The sequence below is a fragment of the Apis mellifera genome, linkage group LG12, assembly GCF_003254395.2.
Source record: "Apis mellifera strain DH4 linkage group LG12, Amel_HAv3.1, whole genome shotgun sequence".
NCBI classification, from domain to species: domain Eukaryota; kingdom Metazoa; phylum Arthropoda; class Insecta; order Hymenoptera; family Apidae; genus Apis; species Apis mellifera.
In genome coordinates this window covers 10891672-10914605 of record NC_037649.1, presented here as the reverse complement: position 1 = coordinate 10914605, position 22934 = coordinate 10891672, and the positions used below count along the sequence as shown (strand labels likewise).

At 45.1% G+C, this 22934-nt stretch overlaps 1 protein-coding gene across 5 annotated transcripts in view; it reads right to left on the bottom strand.

Annotated features, from left to right (window-relative positions):
* The window catches only part of LOC100578818 (amyloid beta A4 precursor protein-binding family B member 1-interacting protein), a 120580-nt gene that overhangs the window by 62734 nt on the left and 34912 nt on the right, over positions 1–22934 (bottom strand). For 3 of the 5 annotated variants that reach the window (XM_016915510.2, XM_016915509.2, XM_016915513.2), the window contains one exon: positions 10563–10718. In XM_016915510.2, the coding sequence (XP_016770999.2) occupies positions 10563–10661 (99 nt within the window). In that variant the 5' untranslated portion in view covers positions 10662–10718. Of the gene's footprint in view, positions 1–125; positions 1894–10562; positions 10738–22934 lie in introns of those variants that run through there. The other 2 variants (XM_016915507.2, XM_026444475.1) reach the window with 2 other exon arrangements.

Genomic DNA, 22934 nt, shown 5'->3' with positions numbered 1-22934 from the left:
CAACGAAACGGTAATCGGCCATATTTCTTTTCTCGAGAGTCCTTGGCCGATATCGCGATATTTATCGCGAGGATAGGAAATATACCGTGGAATCACCGGCGCGCGAGATCGCGTTTATGGCTTACCATGTGCAGAAGATCCCTGAGATGAGGGGAACGAGCCGCCACCCTCGAGGACTTTGTTCTCCGGACCGTGACCAGGCTACCTTCCTTCGCCGACAGGATTCTAGGCATCGTGTTCGATCTCACCAATCGATACTCATCCCCTGGATGCCTTCTCTTCTTCCTGAACGTGCCGCACAACATGTTCCTCGCGCGTTCGCGTATATTCCTTTATACTCGTTCGTACAACACGAGAAGAAAGAGAGAGAGAGAGAGAGAGAGAGAGAAAGAAGAAAAGAAAAGAAAAATTAAGTTAAAATAATCACTGATCGAGGATCATCGATCCTTTTCCAACTCGTTTATAATAAAATTCGTTTTCACCGAGAAGAATCGTCCACTGTTATCTCCTCTCGAGACAATTCTCCCGAACCGTTCACCTCTTTTCCTCCTCTCAACGTCTCAACGGGTTCTTAACGCCTGTGCAGCGGCGAACTGGTCCTCCTGAACGAATTCACGCTCCCTTCAACCGGCCGCGAACGCGTTCACTGTTACGCTCCTGGGATTCCTACGTTCCATCCGCACGGCCACGTTCACACGGAGAGGAGATACACACCGGGAAACCGAATATTTTTTCTCGCTCGCTACACCAGCATGGCGCCGCCGCGTACAGATTCCTGCATCTATTTAACTCCGGCTTTAACCTCCAACCCTCTTTCTCGCCTCTTTTACTTCTCGATCCTCTCTTCCTCCGCTCCTCTCAATCGTCCTCCCTCCGCTTTCGGCATCTCTTCGCATCCACTCACTCTTCTCTCTCCCTCTCTCTCCCTCTCCCTCTTTCGTCTCTTCCCACTCTATCACGGCACCCACGTACTAATTAACAGCCAACGACGCGTACGCGACGTGCACGTCCCGCTCCACGAGCGATTGTGACGCGGGATCGAGGTGATCGACCGGTAAAAGGAACTGGTCGGATCGGATCTCCGGGATCGGCCGATCGTTCCTCACAGTCGCTCGCTCGCTCGCTCACTCGCGCTTTTAAAACGGTAGGCCTCGTCGATCCTCGCCCGACTTCGATCGATTCATCCTCCGGGACGAGACGTCGCGCAATTGGAATGGATTGGGATTGAACAGACTTCGCCTCTTCTTCTCGAGATGTTCTCTTTCTTTTCTTTTCTTTTTTGGCGGACGACAACTCCGGATTCCGGCGAGAGGAAAGGTGAATTCGTATCTGGAGCGGCTGCGATGTGGTTGGCCAGCCGCTGTCGCGGATCGGTAGTTGGTTAATTAACGGAAATCTCAGGCAGCTCGAGTCGCAGTGAGAGCCGAGAGTCGACTGAAGGCATAAGGCTCCGGTTGTGGTCGTCGAAGGAACCCCACCACGTTGATTTCAACAACACCCGGCACCCAGCCCGACCGGACGACCTGGTCGCGTGGCGCTCGGCACAGATACGCAGTGTTTCTCAAAATCCTCTCCTTTTCGTTCCTCTCCCATACCGTGGATCCCAATCTTGTATTTCCAAACCAACCATCTCTTTTTCGTCTTTTGTAAACACGTAAATATTGCTTCTTTTACAATTTCTTTCTCTTCTTCTTTTTTTCGATGAATACATTTTCGCACAACGTTAAACGATTCTTTATTCGATGATATTTAATACGTTTATCTTACCAAAAAACGTAATTTCGTTTGAAATGATCAATTTTTTTTTTTTTTCAAGTTCAAAGTTCCTTCTTCTTTCGGTAGACGGCTCGTTCCACTTCCTCTGCGTTGCACAACAGAACGTAGGAGGCACACCTATAGATGAGATAACTTTGAAGGACTCGTTCTATGCGATACAGGATAAAAAAGACGAGGAAGTATCACGATCCGGGTGACCCAGTTCGAGCTCTTGAATTTCAGAATCGTCGTTCCATCGTCGTTCCAAGGATCTATTGTGGCGACCGAGTACGATTCAATTTTTCAACCATACTTTTTTCCATTTTCTCTCGTTCTTCTCGTTACGAATTCAACTTGTAAAGTTTTAAAATCCGCTCCCTCCCTTTTTCTTTCTCTTTCGAACAACATTTATCGCGAGTAAATATTTCCCTCGAAATTAATCATGCCAAAGATCGTACTCGAACGAATGTAGGTTAATGTTGATACGACCGATACATCTGTCAGCCTTGCGTAATATCTTGTTGAATATCGTTATTGATTCCAGCGTTCGAACGTTCGCCTTTTTTTTACACGCCTGAATATCTGCGGTTTCGAACCACCTCCCAAAGAGACTGTCGTTTCTCGCGTATTATTTGTACTTCCTGCCGGAAATCGCCGCTTGGAAATTCCTCGAAGATTCTCCGAATCGCTTCGAGCGAATTTCGTACATACATGACGCAATTGCATTTCTTTTTCTTTCATACGCGAACCAATTAGTCTTCTACACGTTAAACAAGGTAATAAAAAATTGCATCTAAACGCAAAATCCCATACCGTTATATAAATAATCACATTGCTTGAATCGTGGGCGCATAAAAGAAAAAAAAGTCCACTCATAAACTTTCAACAAAAACAAAGCGATCGAAATTCGAGACTGATATAAATTAACGAAAGTACTTATCCTTCCAAGCACGCGAAGCGAGCTTCGTGTAACCCGGTACCAGGTAACCTAGCGCCGTTCCTTCGAACCAAATAACGAGTGTCGATCGCTCCCCCAACAGTTTCACCTCAATTTTTTTAAAGCGGTTGACCACCACCATCGCGTTGGCTCACCGCCGCTTCGTCATACTGTAATAAAACGATCCAGTGTCCAGTCAGAATTTGCATCAGAATCGGAACAACAACAACAATAAAGCGACGGGACACGCGACGGAGGGTGTTTCACGTCCCTTCGCGTAATTTTCATCGTGAGTCATCGCGAGCCTCCTCCTATTGGAAACGGCAGTGACCGCCATCTTGAACTGTGTAAATCTGATCGAACGCGGTCGTCTGTAACTCGCGGTTAGGGCTAATTGAATTTCACGCGGCGAGGTGTTCGATTTTAATTATCGGACAGGATTATCGGATCGGAGCTGCTCCCATCTCCCCGTTTCGAGGAGCGTCGTGTTGATTAATCCGGGCCGGTTGTTTTGTTGCGAACAATCGGTCTTGAAATCGATCGGTGGAAACTTCTAAATTGAGTTTTCATCGTAACGAAGCAGGAGGAAAAGTGGAGGTGGTGGGGGTCGAGGCGGTGGTCGTTGCACTTTCTTCGACTAAAAGGTAAATCGGGTACCTATTGGCGAGACGAGATAAAGAGAACAATAGAAGGTCAGCAAGCTTGTCGAAGAATGAAAGTTGAAATACACTTCTGCATTACTTTCCATGCTATGTATCCTTTTTCGTTTTATGCGTGTGTATACACGTATACATATATTTTTTTCAATATTTGAAATTATGAATTATTATCACTTCTCATTCGACGAATCGCAATTCACTTTCTCGCGGGAACGATCGTCTCTCTGTTCTATTCGTAAAGATGGATTCGAAGAAAGGATCGAGTGTTTCCCGAATAATCTGTTAGGGTAATTGAAATAGGCTAGGTTCGATCGAGAGGAAAATCTGATCTAGGAGGTCGGTTACCCACTTTTTTAAAATCACGGGGAGGGGGGGAGGGGGAAAGGAGGCGCAGCAATTATGAGAAACGCGAGTCGTTCAAGCTGCTGAAACGAGGCCGTGATTGTTCATTCTTAATTGTCATTGGTAATTGCAGCTTCTCTTCTCTAACTATGACGATTGTTACGGCGACGATCGTTAGGATTCGTAATCACGACTATATTGGAACGAGTGCGCGGAACTAATTGCTCCAAGTGACGATTCTTTAGTAAGTAAATTTTAAAAGATTCCATTCGATTCTCGATTCCGCGCAGCGCGAATATTAAAATTAAAATTTCGAGAGAGATTATATACATATTTTTTTTCAATATATATATATACGTCATCGCCGAGTGATTAAAGCGATCGTTGTTGAAAACATCGGTTTCGAGGTGAGAAATTTGAGAATCTCTGAGTTGGTGCAGGTTTTACCTGAAGGATATACGCATGCGCCGCGACCGACAGATGTTTCCTCCTCGCCAACTGTTGCACACCGCTGCGACGAGAGGCGAGGCTGCATCTGATTTACCAAAGAGAGAAAGAAAAGGAGGAAGGAGAGGAAAAGAAGAAGACGAGAGAAGAAAGGAGGAAAAATCCATCTTTCTGTCACTCCTTTGCTCCGCTTTATCCACTCCTTCGAGTCCTTGGGAACAGAGAGAGAGAGAAAGAAAGGCCCTCTTCGTCGAATCGATAAAAAAAGGATCCCAACACCCGCGCAACAGGGTGGACCGTTCCCTTTTTATTTAGAGGAGCGCAACCCTTGTGCCGTTAAACCTCTCGATCGACCCTGCCGATAAACCAGACAAGACCTAACCCAACACTGCCGGCCAAAAACTTTAGAGATTTATCACGCGTCCAATTCCCCCCCTCCTTTCGATCCTTCCTTTACCGTCCATGCTTCATAATTTCTCCCAGATCCCTTCACGCGCATCGAGATTGCGCAACGAAAGTCGATCAAGCGAAAAACAAAAAGCAAAAGAAAAAAAAGGTGAGAAACTTCCTTCTCTCCAGCATCTTCTTCGTCGTTCTTCAACTTCCTACTTTCCCCTTGTTAACCTCGTTCGATAGAAACGATAGACGGATTTAATTAATCCAGAATGCGCCGAAACTTTCGACCGATCAAAAGATATCGAGAGAAGAGGGGGAGGAGATTTCGTTTCGATTCGAAGGATTTTCGCTCGAAGTGGTCCCTCGGGAGGGAAGGAATCGAAGGAGAGACGAGAGGAGGACAGGTTTGGAGGACTCGTTAGAAGTTGCCACGTCGGCAGACAGCATCATCGGTATCGGAACGAGTCACGAACCACCTGCCTCTTGTCCCGTCGTCTCCCGCCCTTGCGCGATTCGCGTTACGACCGCGCGCGCGCGCAGCTCCTACAGATTTATCGCGCACGGAATATCGAGTGGTGCCAGGGTATCCGCCGCTCCTTATTACGGCTTATTAAGCGGCAGTAAACCGCATATCCCATGATCCAGGAACCGGTCACGAGCGAGAAGCAAATCTCCGGTATCACCTGCCTTCCTCTCCCTCTCTCCCCTCTCCCCTCTCCCCTTTTCTCCGTCGCGAGTTGGCCAGTTAGCTATTTCGAGAAAGGAAGAAAAGAGAGAAAAAAAGAGCCATCCTTTCGTATAGATTTTCTTCCGAGCGGATGGAGAGATGGATTGGATCGCTTCCACGAGAGGAACAAAATATTCAGGTTGTCGACGGGTTTATTGCCGGGCCCGTTATCATAAGGTAACAGAGCTGCTCGATGACCCGTTATGTATGAGAAGCACGTAGCAACGTGTATCGTAAAAGTTTCTCTTCTCTAGATTTTCCTTTTTTTTTTTTTCTTTTCTTTTAGAACGTGACGAAAGTAGAGGAGATTTTTTGAAGAAATCGAATGAAAATGTATATATTGCGGTTAGAAGAAATATATTTCTTTCTTTTTCGATTTAAACGAAAACGAGCGACAATAAGAACCGGATTTAAAACGCATCCTCTTCTCGCGCATTGCCTCTCGCTTGTATTACCAATTACGTTACACGATACAACCTACTTCCATTTATAGCGCATACACGTATACGTAATCTCACGAGCAGATCCATGAAACTGATAGTGACAAACGTAAGCGCAAAACTCGTATCGCTTACTCGGATCTCGAAAAAAGAATCTCTCCTCGTCATAAACTCGATCCAACACCAATACCAAAATATCCTCCTCATCGACGATCGGATTTTCGCCAAGATTTTGCTAATTCTGGCGTGTAATCCCGTTCCGATATACGTGCATATATATATATATAATATATCATCGACGATGTTCAACCTTTTCATCCTCCTTTCCCCTTCCCCCTTGCCTCGTGCTGGACCCACTCCTCCATCCCCGTATTCTTCTCTCGGTCGTAAAAGATCCTGTTCCTGTTGGTCGACCGTGTGCCACGTCCAAATCTCGGCCTTCGTCGAGGGGGAGGCGATTGCTTAACGACGCCAACCACCTGCCCCGGTGAAGAGGAACACGTGCTGCAGCTACGAGGCAGCTGCAACCCAAACGACGACGCGCAGGAGACGGGACAGGCTTCCCCTATTTCCGAGGTGTTGAGAGTGTTTGGGCCTCGGGGATACAGATATATCCGAGGACGAGGCGCGCGCCTCGCTTCTCGAACCTTCCGTCCACCACTCCCCGTGTCGATTGCGTAGAAAATTGGATCGATTCGATAAAAATAGAATTCGAGAACGAGAATTCAAAATATTGCATCCTCGATGATTTGATGAATTTAATTTAATCTTGGAATTTTTAATGAGAGGATTCGTTGATAATTCCAGTTTGCTTTGGAACAGATCTCGAAAAAGATTAGGAGAGCGCAACAGATGGTGGACAGAACACGATACGAGTTTCCCTTTCGTTTTCCTTTCCTATCGATTCGTATTTGAAAATTTTCGTATCTTGGTTCAGTCACTTTATTTAGTAAATTATCGTTGCTAGTCTATTTTCGACTTTGTTTTGCGCGAGGCCATTGTGCCGCAGTAGACAAAGAATAAGTTCATTCATAGTCTCTTATCCCAAGAAAGGAGGAAAAATAATTCGAGTGGCATTGATTTCGCGTGATTCGAGGCGAAGTGATAACGATTCGGTCGAGGAAAACAGAAGCTTGTTCGGAAGGATCGGCTTACTTAGAGGAAGGAGCAGCTGCCTCTGGGCACGTGGATAGGAACAGCTACCTGATCTATTCCCTTTCGTCTTCTTTTTCCACCATTTTTCTCCCTGTCCTTTTCACGCACAACGCGAGGCCGAAAATTAACAAAGAGAATCTATCGTTTCGAAAACCAGGTGCACACCGAGACTCCACCGGCGATGCTCCAAATTGTTCTTTTGAATTTTCGATAATGGACAATCGTGCACCATTTATATTTCATTAACGAGCTTTTCAACCAGTTGAATAGAATCGGGCACGTTTTTATTTCGCTTCTCACCAATCGATATTAGGATTGAAAAATTGTAGTTCCGTTAAACATTTTTCGTTTCATATTCGATATAAATTAAAATCAATTCGATTAATTTTCTACGGAGAAATATCCTTTCCATAAGAGAGAAAGAGAGAGAGAGAGAGTCGATTCTAGGAAATTTTTCGTTCTATCAATGAAATCGTAGGGAATTACAACCGGATATAGTAATATCGACGGACAAAGGTTCTCGTCGATTAACGATGCTAAGAAGAGCCGCACGGATGCGGATACAACGAAGCCCGCATACTAATAGCCGCCGGAAGTCCTCGGACATTTGTCTATTTTACGCTGTACGTATATAATACCTCGCCGTTTCGTATAACGCGATTCTTGCCTTTATTATGTCAAGGACTGAACCAACGTTGAAGGACAATTGCGAATGTAATTATTTCTGATTAATGATCCATTACGAGCGCATAAGAATGCATAGAGAAACAACAATGTGCATGTTGATAGGAAAACGTAAAAATTAATCCGAGATCTAAGAAATATGATGATTGATTTCTCGAAGATCGATCGAATAAATTTTTTATCACATCGAAGAGACGATATTGAAAAAATTTGAAATTTTTTAAATAGATTCGTTCAAAATTTAGGATATTATAAAAAAAGATATTACTATCGTTTTAAAATTAATTTAAACATCTTGTATTTTTTTTTTTAGTAACGTCTCTCCCTCAACTCGCTGCATTCGCGCCACGCGTATTTAAATTCCGAAGGTTGTAGCTCTGAAACTTTACTGGCGATGGATAAAACAGGGAGCTGCATCAAGTCGGTAATATACTCGACGAAGATAATTCGATATACGCGAATCGAATTCGAGCTTGAAATATTAGATCGCGCTGAAATGAAAGGAAAATTGTAAGATAAATTTCCTTTAAAAAAGGAAATGTTTCGTTAAATAACAAATAATTTTTCTCTATCTTTTTTACGATATAAAAAATTAAATTAATTAGAAACAAACATGCGAGGAGATACGTCCCGATATATCTCGACACGATGCAAATATTAATATTTTCATTGAAAATGTTTGTTCAACGTAACGGCACGATAAAAGTGAATAATAACTGGGAGAGAAAAATCTAATCTTTTTCTCAACGATAAATGTAACAACAATGTTATCTGGTGTATGCCAATTAAGAATTGTATTCATCATCAACAGGACAAATTAACATCGTTGCAGTTTCATCTGCATTCTCGGAATTCAATTGTGCAATTCGCCGCTCTAGAGAGAAATCTTATACGTGACGTGTAACAAAACCATGGAGCGAGAGATAGAACCATTGTCCACCGTATACAATTCGGTTTAACCGGTCTCTACAATTTCGATTTACCGAGAAGAAACGCGAATGAAAAAAAAAAAAAGAAAACGATATTTTCGAAATAATAATTGTTCGCGCAAATTTTAGAATACAATTTTAATATACGGAAAACAGTTTCAACGATTCGATTATTAATCAAAGATACGAATGAAAGCAAGCGACAATATCGAGCCGTTGTATTCGGTTGATCGATCGAGCCGAAGAAAAAAAATATGTTGAAAGAAAAATTGAAGGAAAAACGCCTCGCCGAGATTTTTAAACGATAGAATCGCGTGTACTCCAATATTTCCGAATAGGCCTCCGTCGAGGTCACCGACCACCACGCTGCAACGTTATCCATTCCGCGTTGGCAGGTTATCGATCCGTGCACAGGCGCCTTGACCGACCTCCGATGCATCGCCAAGTGCAAGTGCAAAAGCTCTCTCACCTTTCCGCTCTCGGACAGGAAGGATCCGGCGCGCGCATCGCGCTAGACAGATAATCGAACACCTTCCCGTACGTTCGCGTACGTACGAACTCTCGTCGAGCGTTCGTAGCACGCGCAGCGCTATCTTTCCTTAACTTTACACGATTGATACACGTTCGTCGATATCATTATATTTCCAAGCATTTCTTCTTTTTTTTTTTTTTACAAGCTTTCGATATTTTTTTTTTTCCACGTTATCTAGCAACACGTAAGAAAGTCGAACCGTCAATATTACGGATATGCGCACGAAACACGAACTGACTTGATTAAATTGACGCCTCGACATACTTTCCTTCACTTTCGATCGGATTATTCGTTTCGTTCGATAACGTTGCTTTCATTGTCTAAACTTTCACCGTGTATCAGATTTTCGATAAAATTGTTACTCCTCGTTTAACGATTGTTTTAGAAATTACTTTATAATAATCAACCGTTCGAAGAAGTATTAACGTATACAATTCCAATTCTGCTTATAATGCCTTAATCACATTCCGCACGGTTGACGCAGGGTTATAATTAATTAATCTTGTAATATCGATACCTGAACCGGTTAATGTCACGCTGGACGCACTTTACGCTGTTCCATTACGTTTCATTATCATTTTATCCCTAATCCACTAGTATAACTTATACGCTCGTTTACCCTTACGCGCTGCACTATTTAACCTTCCGATAACAGGGTTAAATTCGGTAAATTCGAAGAATCAACGAGGGTAAAAGCAACTAGCATCATCGAGTAGGAAGCACGGGGACAGGGATATCGATTTCCGCGGTTCGAAGCGCCGCGGTTCCAAGTCCAAGTACAGGCGCGAAATTGTTTCGGTCGTTGGCCGCTACTCGAAAACGTTTAATCCGTCCTCTGTGTAGCAAACTCTTCCATCGCGCGTTCATTCCAACCAAAGTCCAACCTAATTCCAATTAAATTATTTCTCTTAATCGTCGATGATCTTCGAGCTGCGAATTTTTTTCCGATGAATCATTTGGAAAAGCGATTCCGTTCGAAGTCTCCTCCAACTTTTTTACCTTTGATTAAACGAATAATTCGAAGAAAATAAGAATGAGGCAACGGGGATGGAAATGATTGGAAAGTTGGGGCTCGGAACGAAGTTGGTCGGGCAAAGTTCGGATCGCGATCGCGTCAATTGTCGACAATTTGTCGCTCTGCGGCCTTCATTGTACTGCTTCGAGAACTTTGAGCCGCTCGGTTGGCCATCGGCCACTCGGTGACGATCGATTCGTCGAGATTTCAATCTCGTTTTCATTGTGTCTATAAGTACACGCCCGTATGGATACGAGAGCTTCCCCTCGAATTCGAGGGAACCAGCTTTTCTCCAAATGGAAAAAGTAAGAAACTTGGCTCTACTTTCGTAGAAACGATCAGTCGATTCTTTTTTTCTTCGCAACGAACGGCCCTACCGACGAATTATTTAGATTACACGTCAATTGACACCAATTGACCGGCGTGGTTCGACCACAATGTGAATCGAGACAAACGCCTATTATCTATCTTTGCGACAGTCCATCGACATTTCGTTAATCTTTCTCCACGATTCAATTATCGCGCTAATAATTAAAAAACTCACCACGGTCAGGCTGTCCAACTCGCCGAGCCATTCGTTCAACAGTTGTTCCGGGTCTGTCTCGTTGTCGCTGTCCTCGCCTTCCTCCTCGTACCGCTCCATGACGTCCGTGCCCTTAATCCAGCTTACGACCGTAATCTACGCCACTCTCCTTATCCTCTGCAAACACACGAGCAAACTGATTCAATTCGACCGATCAAACATAAAACGTAATCACGCGTTTCAGATTCCTCGAAACCTTTCTCCTACACCGGTAATGGAAACGGATGTGCATTTCGGCCAATAATTCTCGCCAACTGAAACCACTTCGCGCAGAGAGAAGCCCTTCGCGCCACCTTCGCTCCCAATTCAACGACACTCGCCGCGATACAATCGAAACCCCGCTTTTTTGTCGGGCGAAAGGAACGGACGATTGGGGAGCGGGGGATGCTCGAAATGGAATTCGAACCCCTGATTTCGCGCCACCCCTCGAAAATCCCCGCTAATGGGCCCCGACGATTCGCGCGCCAGTCTTCCTTCCCTCGTCGGACGCAAATTGCGCCGATGAGCGACACCCGTCCGAACACGCCTTTTCGGATGCATTGTGAAACGCGACTCGGCGGAAGACGACGCATAATATAGGAGACGAATATATATATAGGAAGGGAGAAATTGATAATTGGACCGGTGATATTTTATTTTTCAACAATTAAATGAAATTTTCCACCGATCGGGCGAAGACAGGGAAGTGGAAAGGTAAATATGTGGTGGTCGTGTCCTACTTTAGGACGAGGCATGAAAAATGGAATACGAAGGAAGCGAGGTGAGAAGCCGGTAGCATAAATGCGTGACGCTGACACGCGGCTAGCTATGAAAAAAACAGGTTGTGGCGCCCAGAAGAGGAGCGTGACGCACTCGTCGCTCGTTAGTCACCGTCTTCCTAGGGGCACAACGAGCACCGCGAAGAAAGGAAACTTGGTGGAAAAAAGTTTTTGAACCCGGGCCAAGTGGTTCATTGCCAAACTCGGCTCGTCGTCGCCAACCGTTCGAGGAACGCGTTCCACGCGCTCTTTCCTCTTATTCCCTTTCGCTGGCGGGCGAATATCCTCCTCGATTCGAGAATCGACCTACTTCGAGCGAGAAATGATTTAATCCACTTTGATTTTAAAGTTCTACTAGTTATAAACAACACGTGCCTGTTTCTATATCAATTGCAGAGGAGATTGTTTCTTGGGAGACAAAGAGAAACAAGCGAAGAATTCACTTTTAACGATGCAACGAATGAATCAACTCTCGTTGAAATCGAATTTTTCCGCGAACGAAATATATACACGTTTCGTTACGTCACGATTCACTGTCATCATGCATCACACGTGCCACGACGTATTTGTAATAAAAAATACGACGCATCCTGATTCTTCCCAATATCTGTCAAAATTCGTGGGAAAGAATACGAATTTTCGGAACGACGCGGGGCAAAGTCTTGAAAGAAAAGAAGGAAAAAAAGTCTCTCTCTTTCTCCGCGTCGAAGAACGGTTGGTGGAAACGCGGGCGCGAAAGGGTTGAACGCGCTTTGGGTTTTCAACGAATTTCCCGGCAGCATTGCGAATAACACGTTTCACGAGCGAAAGGGAACAGCGGGGGTGTTGGCGCGTCTCGTGACTCGGTGGTTCGCGCGTGATAATAAACACCGGAAGCAGGGAGGAAAAATGCCAGCAGGGAAAAAAAACTTTCTTCTGTGGACGAGGATCAAAGTGTACCTCGTTGCGAACGAGCGTGCAATCTCGGAGGAGGGGAAGAGGAGAGGGAGGAAACTCAAAGCTTGGTCGTCGACGCGTTCGTGGAAACTCGGTGGTGCGCACATCTCGCAAACCTTACCCATTTCGGCGAGAAATAACTATAGAGAAACGCGGTAGCGTTTTGTTACTCGTTCGCCTCATATTTTTCAACCGTCTAAGTGGCAGAGCTACGTTCGCTCAAACTTTAGAAAGAATTTTAAACTCGCCAGAGTGGAAAATACAAAGAATTTCTTTAGAGCGCGACTCCCTTCTTCTCTCTTCGAGCTTTGAGCGAATTTCTTCTCATGATTTTATCTCCGAAGAGAGGGAAAAATTCGAATTCGAAAGACACAAAAGATTGGAGCGAGAATCGTCGAGGATAGATAGATACCTTTTGAGAAGGTTTTTTACGATTATATATGTATATCTGGTAGATTCAATATCAATAATTTTATTTCAATCTCGTCCTTTTTAAAATTTCTCGATAATGCGTGTTATTTGCCGGAGACAAAAGACGAGGAAGAAATCTCATCGTGTTAATACCGTCCAGTTTGAACAGAACAATTTGCAATAAAAAGTCAATGAACAACAACTCTACTCCATCTTCATTCTTCGAAGAAACGTATCCCCGAGAAATTCACGTCTCGGTTCATCGCTGACTAACTGTACGCCTTTTTTACGAGGTATTATAGCAACAAGGTCAGCGAGTCAGCGTCACGGCAATCAATTTCTTCCGCTTTAAGGAGCTACACGTCCGATGCAAATCGTGTCTCTCCTTTCGTCAAACATCTTCGATAAACGTCGCTCTAACGAATCTAACGAATCTTTCGAAAAACTCATCAAATCCCTCTCAAATCCCCGTTTCTTTCGTTGGAATGGAACACTTAATCCAAAAAACAATATCTCCAACGGGATATTTTGATCTTTCCTTTCCATCCCGCGAAACGAAAGTTTTCTTTTTTTCCCTGTCCTTCTAAACGACATCGATCGCGAAGTGACATCAAACTCGAGCCAAGCTCCAAAATTCGAAGCCTGTGTTTAATTCTTAATTGGCGGCAAAATTCCACCAAATTGAACGATAACCAAGAATTCTTTTATTCGTAAATTCATTCAAAGTGATAACATATTTTCCTTCGAGTGAACGATGTACAAGTTTGGAATAAGGTAAAATTGGATCTGTACAATTCGATCGCACGTCCTACTATTTCCATCCACTTCAACTATATATATATGGATAGAAATATATCGTCGCTGAATATATAAACTAACGCAGTTACATTCTACGCGAATTACAGTAAGTCTACAGTAATAACTGTGCCGATTATTTCTAACAATAACAATTACAATTACAAATTCGCACGGTTCGACGCGATAAATTTCATCGACAATGAACGTAAAGCGTACCGTTGGCTGGTATAGGGGACAGATATTTCCCGTTCGACGAGACGAACGTAAATCTCGAGCGAACTCTCGAACGAGAGAAGAAGAGAGAAGGAGCGCGACGTACCCCCTCCTCCTCCTCCCTCGTACTCGTCCTCGTGTACGGATATGCAAAGTTGGCGCGGAATAGCGGCGAATTAACCGCAGAAATCGATTTACTTGGGGCGGGGTTAAGTAACATTTTATGTAGGCTTCGTTTCGCGCGAGGAGGAGAAGGCCGGGGTTTGAAAACCTCGATTGTAAATCAAGCGGAAGAGAGCCCACGCCGTGTGTGCTCCTCCGCCCCGCTCCCCGGCAGCCTTCTAATTAACGACCGATTAACGGACCGTGATAAATTCTTATTCCTCGCGGAGGACGTCCGCGTCGACAATCCAGCTTATACAACTCCACCAACTGTTTTTTCGTAATCGACGGGAGGCGGCCGATATCTGCGGCTGCTTTGCTCGGCTCGCTTTGCGTAAAGTAAGACGCGACGATTCTGACGACGCAGGAAAGGAATCTCGATCGAATCTTTCGAGATTCGTTTGATCGAAATTTGGTTGAAAACGATGAAAATTCGATTCGAGGCAACGAAAAGAATTTTTGCGCTCGAAAAGAGGAGTTTGGGTGAAATCGTTTTGGCGAAAAACGGAATTTATTGGATCTCGTGGCGCAATTACTTGAAATACCGGCAAATACGATCCGAACGATCCGCGGAATCCGTTTGCAAAGCGAATGACAAATGGATCTGACGTAATTCACCGAGACGATCGGCGGTCATTGAGATTCCATCCTGGTCGCCTTCTTCTTCTTCGCCGCCGCCCCGAACCCTCGCTTTTGTCTCTGAAATTTTCCGCGTTACGTAAACAAAACTGTTAAAAGGGCAATCGTTCCGGGAATTTCAATCGAATTCCCGATTCCTGTAATTCACACGTTTATCCATTTTGCCCCGAAATATCCATCCGATTCGAACGAATTAGTAAAAGAAAGAAACGTAACAAAGGCACGGAAATCTGCAGTGAGAAATGCGTCAGCGTTGCACGCGGATACGAATCCAAGATCAGAGTTCGCCACGAACTCTGTGACGATCCTGCATTTTTTGATAATTCGATGAATCACGCTGATATATTCAGCTGTACGTATCGCTTGTACGTATATACGCTGTTGTACAAATGCGTCGATACAACGTTAAATCGTCCACGAGTTGAAACGAGGCCTTGCGCGAGCCACGTATTTACGTAATAATACGGCTTAGAGAAGAGAAAAGAAAGGAAAAGAGGGGGGGGATATATTTTCTTCGCGCACAGATGCGCGACCGTGTCATCGATAAATATAAGCGCATCGTTACGTTATACCTAAAGAGTCGGGGCAAGGGGAGGGGGGAGCTCGGGGTGTTTCTCGCGTTCGGTAGCTATGGATATATCGTGCGAGGAATGAAAAATTAATTTCTAGCCTCTTCTGTTTCCAATACTTTATAACGCCACCTATTAGACCTTAAGCTAAACACGAATATTAAAAGCAAGAAAACGTTTTATTGCGCGCAGTTTCTCTCGACACCGTGTTGCTTCGTTATCGACATTGATGATTTATAACAAACTATCGGTAAAATTGAATTTAACGCGTCACCAGACTCTCGGTCCGTCCGCTCGATTTTTCCTCACTCGATCCATTCACTCTTCCCTCGCGCAACGACACAACGATGAAAGCAATGCGCTAACAAAAAAGAAAAAGAAGGAAACTAATAATTCAAGCGTACACTCGAGAGCGCGATATTAGAAGCGCGATCAAACCGCTTTTTTTTTTCATCTTTCAGTATCGAGTCGTTTTTTCGCGCCACGCCGTGTCGTATTTAATATTCAGAGAGAGAAAGGGTATCCATACAGATGGCGTCGTCGTATTTCAGCCGAGGGAATCGTAAATAACCAAAGTCTCGAATAACAAATTGCACGTTGTAACAAAATTTAATTTACAACCGGTGTGTATCGGCAATGAGAGGGGAGGGGGAATAAAAAGCCTCGTTGATTTTCTTTCGTTCAAAGTATCATCCCCCTTTTCGTTGAACGGCGAGGATTATTGAGAAGACTCTTCGCGTCAAAATGAAACGCTATTGCATTCCGCGGACGACGAGTGCGTGCGATCCTGAATCGCAGGACGTTGGTAATCATCGGAATGAGAGAAACGAGTTTATCGCAAAGCTGCCGTGTCCTTGCAAGGTTTTATTATACGACTCGTAGAACGGGCGCAGAGTATTTTATCAACACAAGCGCGTAGTGTAAATTTTCTTGCGTTGCGGTATCGCGATATCAGAGATACGCGAAAGGGAATGTTAAAACAATCGTTATCGAGGCGAGGCGACGAAAGAATGCGTCATAGCTGCTGCTGCTGCTGCTCTTGTAGTTGCCCTTGTCCTCGAATTAACCCGGTTACGCGCGCGTGGAATTTTCACAAAAAGTTTCGATGAATGCCGTCGAGTCGTATATCGTGTCGTACATATATATATATATATATATGTACGAAGAGGAAGGAAAGAATCACTTCTTGCAAGGTTTTGTCGCGAAAGCATTCGGTGAAACGCGACGCATAGAACGGAACATAGGCCGAGAGATATCGATTGCCCGATTAATAATGTAACGACCTGGCGAGGGAGGCGAGTTGCTACTACATCGAGTGATACGTGGTTCGTTACGTAAGTATTGTACTTGCTTTTTCGAAGAAGCAAATCAATTTAAAATTGGCAAAAGGAAAAAGTAGGAAGAGTGGAAAAAAATATTCCAACGATCGTCTTCGAACGTAGCCTAGTTTTTTCTTTTTTTAAAATTCGTGTCGAAGAAATGCAAACATCAGGAAGATGTTTTTCCGTTCGTTCTTTTTTAGTTGTATATAACGTATATGTGGTACGTCAAACGGAATGATGAAACTTCAAAGGGGGAAAAAATCGGAGGGACTAATTTAATAGGAAGGGAAGAGAGGCGGTCGATGCGCCTTTCGGGTACACGAAATATGAACAGGTTTCTGGTTCGAACATGCCTCCTAGGCATAACAGTGTTAAAATACGATTTAATAGCTCTTCTTGTTCCGTGAAATTTAGCGCAGCACAGTATCAATTATGGAAATGCACGTTTCGACTATATAATAATCATTTTATGAAACTTAATTTATTTTCCAACGTTTTGCGTCTTCATTTTCATATATATATTCGGAGATATAACGGTTCGAATTTTCTAAACGGTCTAAACAAAGATTTTCCAAAGCATGAGAAACGAAGCCGCGCGTCGTTTCGTTACGCGGCGCGAAAACACGCGACGTTATCGATTTTCGCGTCTCATCCTCCTGCATCCGAATGCACCGTTTCGACGAACGGTGTTCGAGCTCTCGGTGAAACGAGATTTTTCGAAAGCTATTTCTGCCAAACCGAAATAAAAGTTTAAAAGTGGTCCTCGAAAATACGTCGAAATACGCGTTTTAAAATTGTTCCGGGAAAAATCCCACGTACACACGCACGCGTGTCTCTTATTTTAATAAACGTACTTTTTATCGTACACCGCAAAACCCGTCAAAACGTTTCTGCGCGAAAGCAAACACGACGATATCGAGCGCGTGTTGCTTTTTTAATTTAATCTCGCCTTCTCCCTCTCCTCGAAATACATCGCAACGGGTAACGATCTAATTTCTTCACTCTCCTTCAACCTTTCAAACTTTCAAATTATAAAATTTCACGACGACTCGTTAATTCTTAGAAAGTCCATCATCCACTTTTGCTCTCCTTTTTTTTTCCTTACCGCTTTTCTTCATCCCACTTGGATCGAAAATAGATCGAAAATCGTTGATCGACCAAAGAGAGGAACCCCCATTTGATCGACGTTTCCCCCCCTCGTAAAATCGACTTTCTCCAAATAAGAAGCGGCGCACACGGCATAACGAACAATTACACCGGCGATCGGTAATTACCTCGGTAGCTCGGAATCGTTTGTCCGACATGTGTTCGTCCATCGCTCGTTCGCGCGAAACCTGATCGTGCGTGAAGCCGCCAATTTACACGGTATTCAGTGGCAAGTATCCCGTTTCAACGAAGAGTTACTCGCGAGGAAATCGATCCGCCGAGGGAGGGAGGGAGGCAGAAAATCGCTCGAGACGCATCACGGTCACGGTCGATCACCTGATCACCAACGCGTCGAAAATTCCTCCGCCATTTCCTTTTGACGGAAAATCTCCACGTTGGAGAAGCAGCACGATAAGAGAAGGAAAAAAGAGAATAAATAAACGCTTTCCACTATATTTAATCGGATCGGTTAAAATCTAATTAAGGACGACGATTAGGGAAAGGAGAACGGAACGAGGATAATCGAATAAATATGGGGAGGGTGGGGAGAGAAAATGAAAGAGCAATGATTTCTCTCGTGGCCGAGTCTCGAGGCAAGAGTGTAGCGAACCGATCGGTTTCGATCTTCCGGCCCCGTTTCTAACGCGGTGTCGTGCACACGCACGGACCACGGTGACCGCAAACTCGAAATCCATCGGATCAACGAGACGACAGCACTGATCGCTGTTAACGTCCACTCCGCTTTGACGAGCAATCGCCCGTGATTGACGCACCAACATCTACGGATTATCCTCCAGATACGTGAAATTTGCTTTTCGCGTCGAAAAATAAGCTTGGCCTATTTGCTCGACGAAAACTTAAGAGAGAACAGATCCGGGAGAGAATCCTGTACACGGGGAAAAGTGTTGGGAGAAAGCGCGTGTAACGATGGTGGAAAAACTGCGTTTTCAATCCTTCTCCCTTCGTGTTTACCACCAGGATTCCGCTTCCTTAAAATCGCCGTATTTGCGATTCGTTCCGCATCCCAGCCAAGGTAATCCGAAGCCCCTGACGGGAGATCGATGGTTGGAAGGCATCCGTGTGCGTGCACGAGCAGCCTCGACCGGCAAATAAAGCGAACCGATATCGATTCCTATCGATCTCAGCATCCGCGCACGCACATTTATTACGTATGCGCGTAGATTGAATTGCACGCGTGCCCACCTGGCGTCGATATTATTCCCGGACAACGACGCCCTTTCAAATCTCTCCTGCACAAACTTCCTCGTATCGTCCACTTTTTTTCCCTCCCCTCCTCCCCTTCTTTTCTTCGCTTTCGCGCAAAGAAACGAGAGCTCTCTGGTTTTATCGGAACGGCTAGAATCGATCTAGGTTGAAACGAGTCCAAGTCCAAGCTGCGTGGAAATTCCCTTCCACGTTATCGAGTGGCAAACAAGCCCCTGAATCGCGTCCATTGGGAGAATTTCAAGCTTGTTTGTCCTCGGTTTTCTTGCCTCTCTTCAAGAGGGAGCGGATGCGAATAACGAGAGACGAATCCATCCTTCACGGAGGATATATTATCGACGAGGCAAGGGACGGATGAAAGCGATACAAGAGCGTTTCCAAGCCTTCCTGCTGGATTACTCGTGGACAACTTCCGTGTGAAACGTGAAACGAAGACGGAGGTTTAATAATTGTGATCGCGTTGTGTGTTCCGAACAACAGGGGTTAGAAAAGAGAAAACGAGGTTCGAAACTAATCTCGAGGGGATGCGATTCTCGATCGATCCTCATAGCTTTTATGGTCGAAGGGGCGCAAAGTTGCGATAGAAGTCGCGAGCCGTTCCGGGTGAAAGTTTCGGCCGGTGAAACGAGGCGAGGTTCACGGTGGGTGGTTGTAATAAGCTGCGACTTCAACCGCCAGAGTTAATTTATTTTTCGTAATCCCTGCGAACCGTTCTCGCGTGGAATCCGTCGAGGAGAGATATTCGGAGGAAGAAGTCGGTCAGAAAGTGTCAGTTTCGAGCTTCCGAGTTGCCCGCCGAGGTTGAGAAAATCGTTGAAACGCGTTGAAAAATCTTCCCATCGGGGAAGGAAAGTAGATGAACGGAGACGAATCGATTCGAGTCATTTCTTAACGATTCTCCAAGCGGATTATCATCGCTTCTTGTATACGTGTGTATACGTATATATATATATTTATACTACTTTATAAATTTATTACACGTTCGTTTCGAATTTAAATCGCATTTCAAACCACTTTGACGATTCGTTTCATGGATGTTCCATAATTTTCCTGCCTCGTTTTATGCCAAAGCCCACGATTCCGTCGTAAATATAAACCGATATATCGATAAAAACGATTATTCGAGGCATGGAAGGCCTCGACATTTCGACGGGTTCTCGATCGAGTCGGGGCCCCGGAATATATATATATATCGCGATCTCCGATCTGCCCACGTGGCGGACGTCAACATCTCAATAAGAAGGCGCAAGTTGGCGATGCGTGGCCCGACGAGCGTAAGTCGGTAAAAATAAAGGAAAGGAAAGGAACCGGGGCCATTCCGTACAACCATTTCTGGCCGAGATGCGACGCGAGGTACTCGTTCGAATAAACGGTCGTGCACGTTGCCCGTGGCGAAATATAATAACACCTCGTGCCACGTTCGCTACCGCCGTACGTGTGTACCGACGAGGATCGAACGATTTGCTCGAGACGTCGTCCAATAGTAAATAAACACGAGAGAGGGGAAAGAGACGCGTGACCGAATTTTGCGCGCGATTCAATTCCAAGAGCGGTTCAAATCGATTCGAATAATTCCTTCCACGTTTCGTAATCTTTTCTTCTCTCTCTCTCTTTTTTCTTTTTCGTTGGAATAAATTGTTCTCTTAGATATATACGGATTCGAGGAAACGTGAATTATGACGGATCGAATCGCTGATATTCCTCCGCTCGAAAGAAAAGACGGGATAATTTTATTTCTGTCCCGAATTAACGAAATCGAGCGGACGGTAGTGTTAAACCGATCCGAGCGCAGCTGTCGTTTACAATTGGAGCCACGCGAGAGGCCATTGTCGCGCGAAATTCCGCGCGGTCGCCTCGTTAAAATATTTGCGTACGCGCGAACAGAGGAATCGAGTTTTCATGGACGATCGACAGACAGAGAGAGACCACTTATCGGGACCCCGCGATCGAGTCATCCGTTAGCGTCACTTGGAATCCTCTGGCCGCTCATAATATCCGAGCTGGCATCGAACAACCATCGTCACGCGATGCATCCGTCAACGAAACTCGAGTCGTCGCGAACCACGGCCGCATCGATCATCGATCTAACGAACCGTGCGGACGTTTCTTGGCCCCATCCCTTTCACGCGCTCACGAATTCACATCCGCTCGACGAAAAATTATCAAAGCGACCAAAGACGCGGCCCACCGTCTCCCGCTCCATTTCCATCTCTATTTATACCACTCAAACAGTCCCCCCCTCCCTCCCCCTTCCTCCCACGGTCGATCCGTCGATTACGAACCGGATACGCATGTGTCCCGTGTTTCTTCTCCCCCCCCCCGCCCTCCTCTTTTCTTTTTTCTTTTTTTCCTTTTTTTTCCACCAGACACACGGTTCGAGTACACGAGGCTACCGAACGAGGCTGACGAGGATCCTCGCTGCACGCCGCCTGCTGGGTCGCCGACTCGAGCGGCCGAAACAAGAGGAAAAAGAGGAGCTCGGCCGGGTTATGAATGGAAATATGTTTTTAACGGTTCCAAAGTTGGCATCGTCGCTCCGTCTGGCGTTGGAGGGCCATCCCCTGCCTCTCTATCGTGCCGAGCCAGCCAGTCATTACAAAGGGAAACGAGTAATTTGAATAAATCAAACCACGTTTAATCACGCTCCCGCGTAACCCGTGCTCCGCCGTTGTTTATTCCGCTCATCTTCGACTCGATAATCTATCAGATAATGGATGGACGATTATCGAAGATACGTTATTATTTTCTCCTCGCAAGATTCCATTATCCTTATCGCCTCTTCTTCTCGCGCATTATCGCCATTCCTCTCTCTCTCCTTTCTCTCTCGAGATCATCCTCCGTTGAACGCACCGACGAAAGCGCGTAACACGGCGTTTCGAGGCGCCGCAAAAGGAAGAAGAAGCGGTGTAGTTGAAACGATGCGGGCGCGGCGACCGTCGATCCTTTCTTCCTTTCTCTCGAGAGTCGAATTTAAATTCCATTCCACGGAAAAACGAGTCTCCGTTCTCGCTGTCGTTTTCCTTTCTTTTTCCACCAAACTTTATCTAACTACGAAACGAATTGTATTCGTGTACGCAAGGCAACGTTAATAATGAATGTCCGAAATAAAAGAAGAGGAGTAAATAATAGGAAGGCGTTATTTTGCCGCGTGGTTGAACGGGCTTTCGAAAATTCGTTGACAAGGGGGGGGAGGAGATCGACGATCCGCGTTTTTTTCCACGTAGAAGCCGAGGAGGGGAATTTTGCGCGCAATCTCATTCAACTTTCCCTCCGGTTGATAAGCCCGGTTGTATCCAACGAATGAATGCCCCGACTGTTCCATAATAACGCGTGTATGCCATGCTCGAGGTGACGTCAAATATCGTCGGCCGTATCGCGTCTCGTATTTTTGTCGCGAATAACGTTCGAAAGAAGACGCGTATCCTGTTTCGCGTATTCGATTTCATATTCGTTCTGCGCGCCATCTTTCCTCGATATATAATCGGCTCCAACGAAACTTTGTCAGGCGTTTTATTAACCATTCTCTCGGCTACCGTAATCTTTATCAAGTTTTCATCAATTAAGTTCATCCAGAGTTCCAATATCTCCTTCCACGTGCGTCGCGTGTCTCGGCTCATCGATCCATTGTCGTTGCACGACCGTGAACCAAGGAACGCGAATTGCTTCTCGAGTTCTCGATCGATCGGCTCGTCTATCTCTCGAGATCTCGTCGAGAATCGAGGATCAACGATGACTCACGGAGCGGAGGAGATCGATCCACGCCCACGCATCCATTCTTCGCAAAATATCCCGGCTCTTCTACATATCGCACACGTTCCAAATCAAATCAAAATCAAATCGACCGGTTCACTCGAATATTCGAAAAATTGTTTCCATCGATAATTGAAATTATTTTACGAACCGTGGTAGATGGAACGCAACGAAATTTTTATTTATCATTTGCCACGCTTGGAAATTGCTCGATGACCAAAGATTGTGACGGTTTTAATCGATATATTTCAACTGGGTCGCGCAAAAAACTTCCAAACGCAACAGTGTATATATTTCTACTACGATGAAAAATGAAACATTTCAAAGTTTCGTTCGTAAATGAAAAAGCTTACACAGTCGAGACTGCACCGTGTCAAAGTTTTCAGAGGGAGAAGAGGGGTGAAG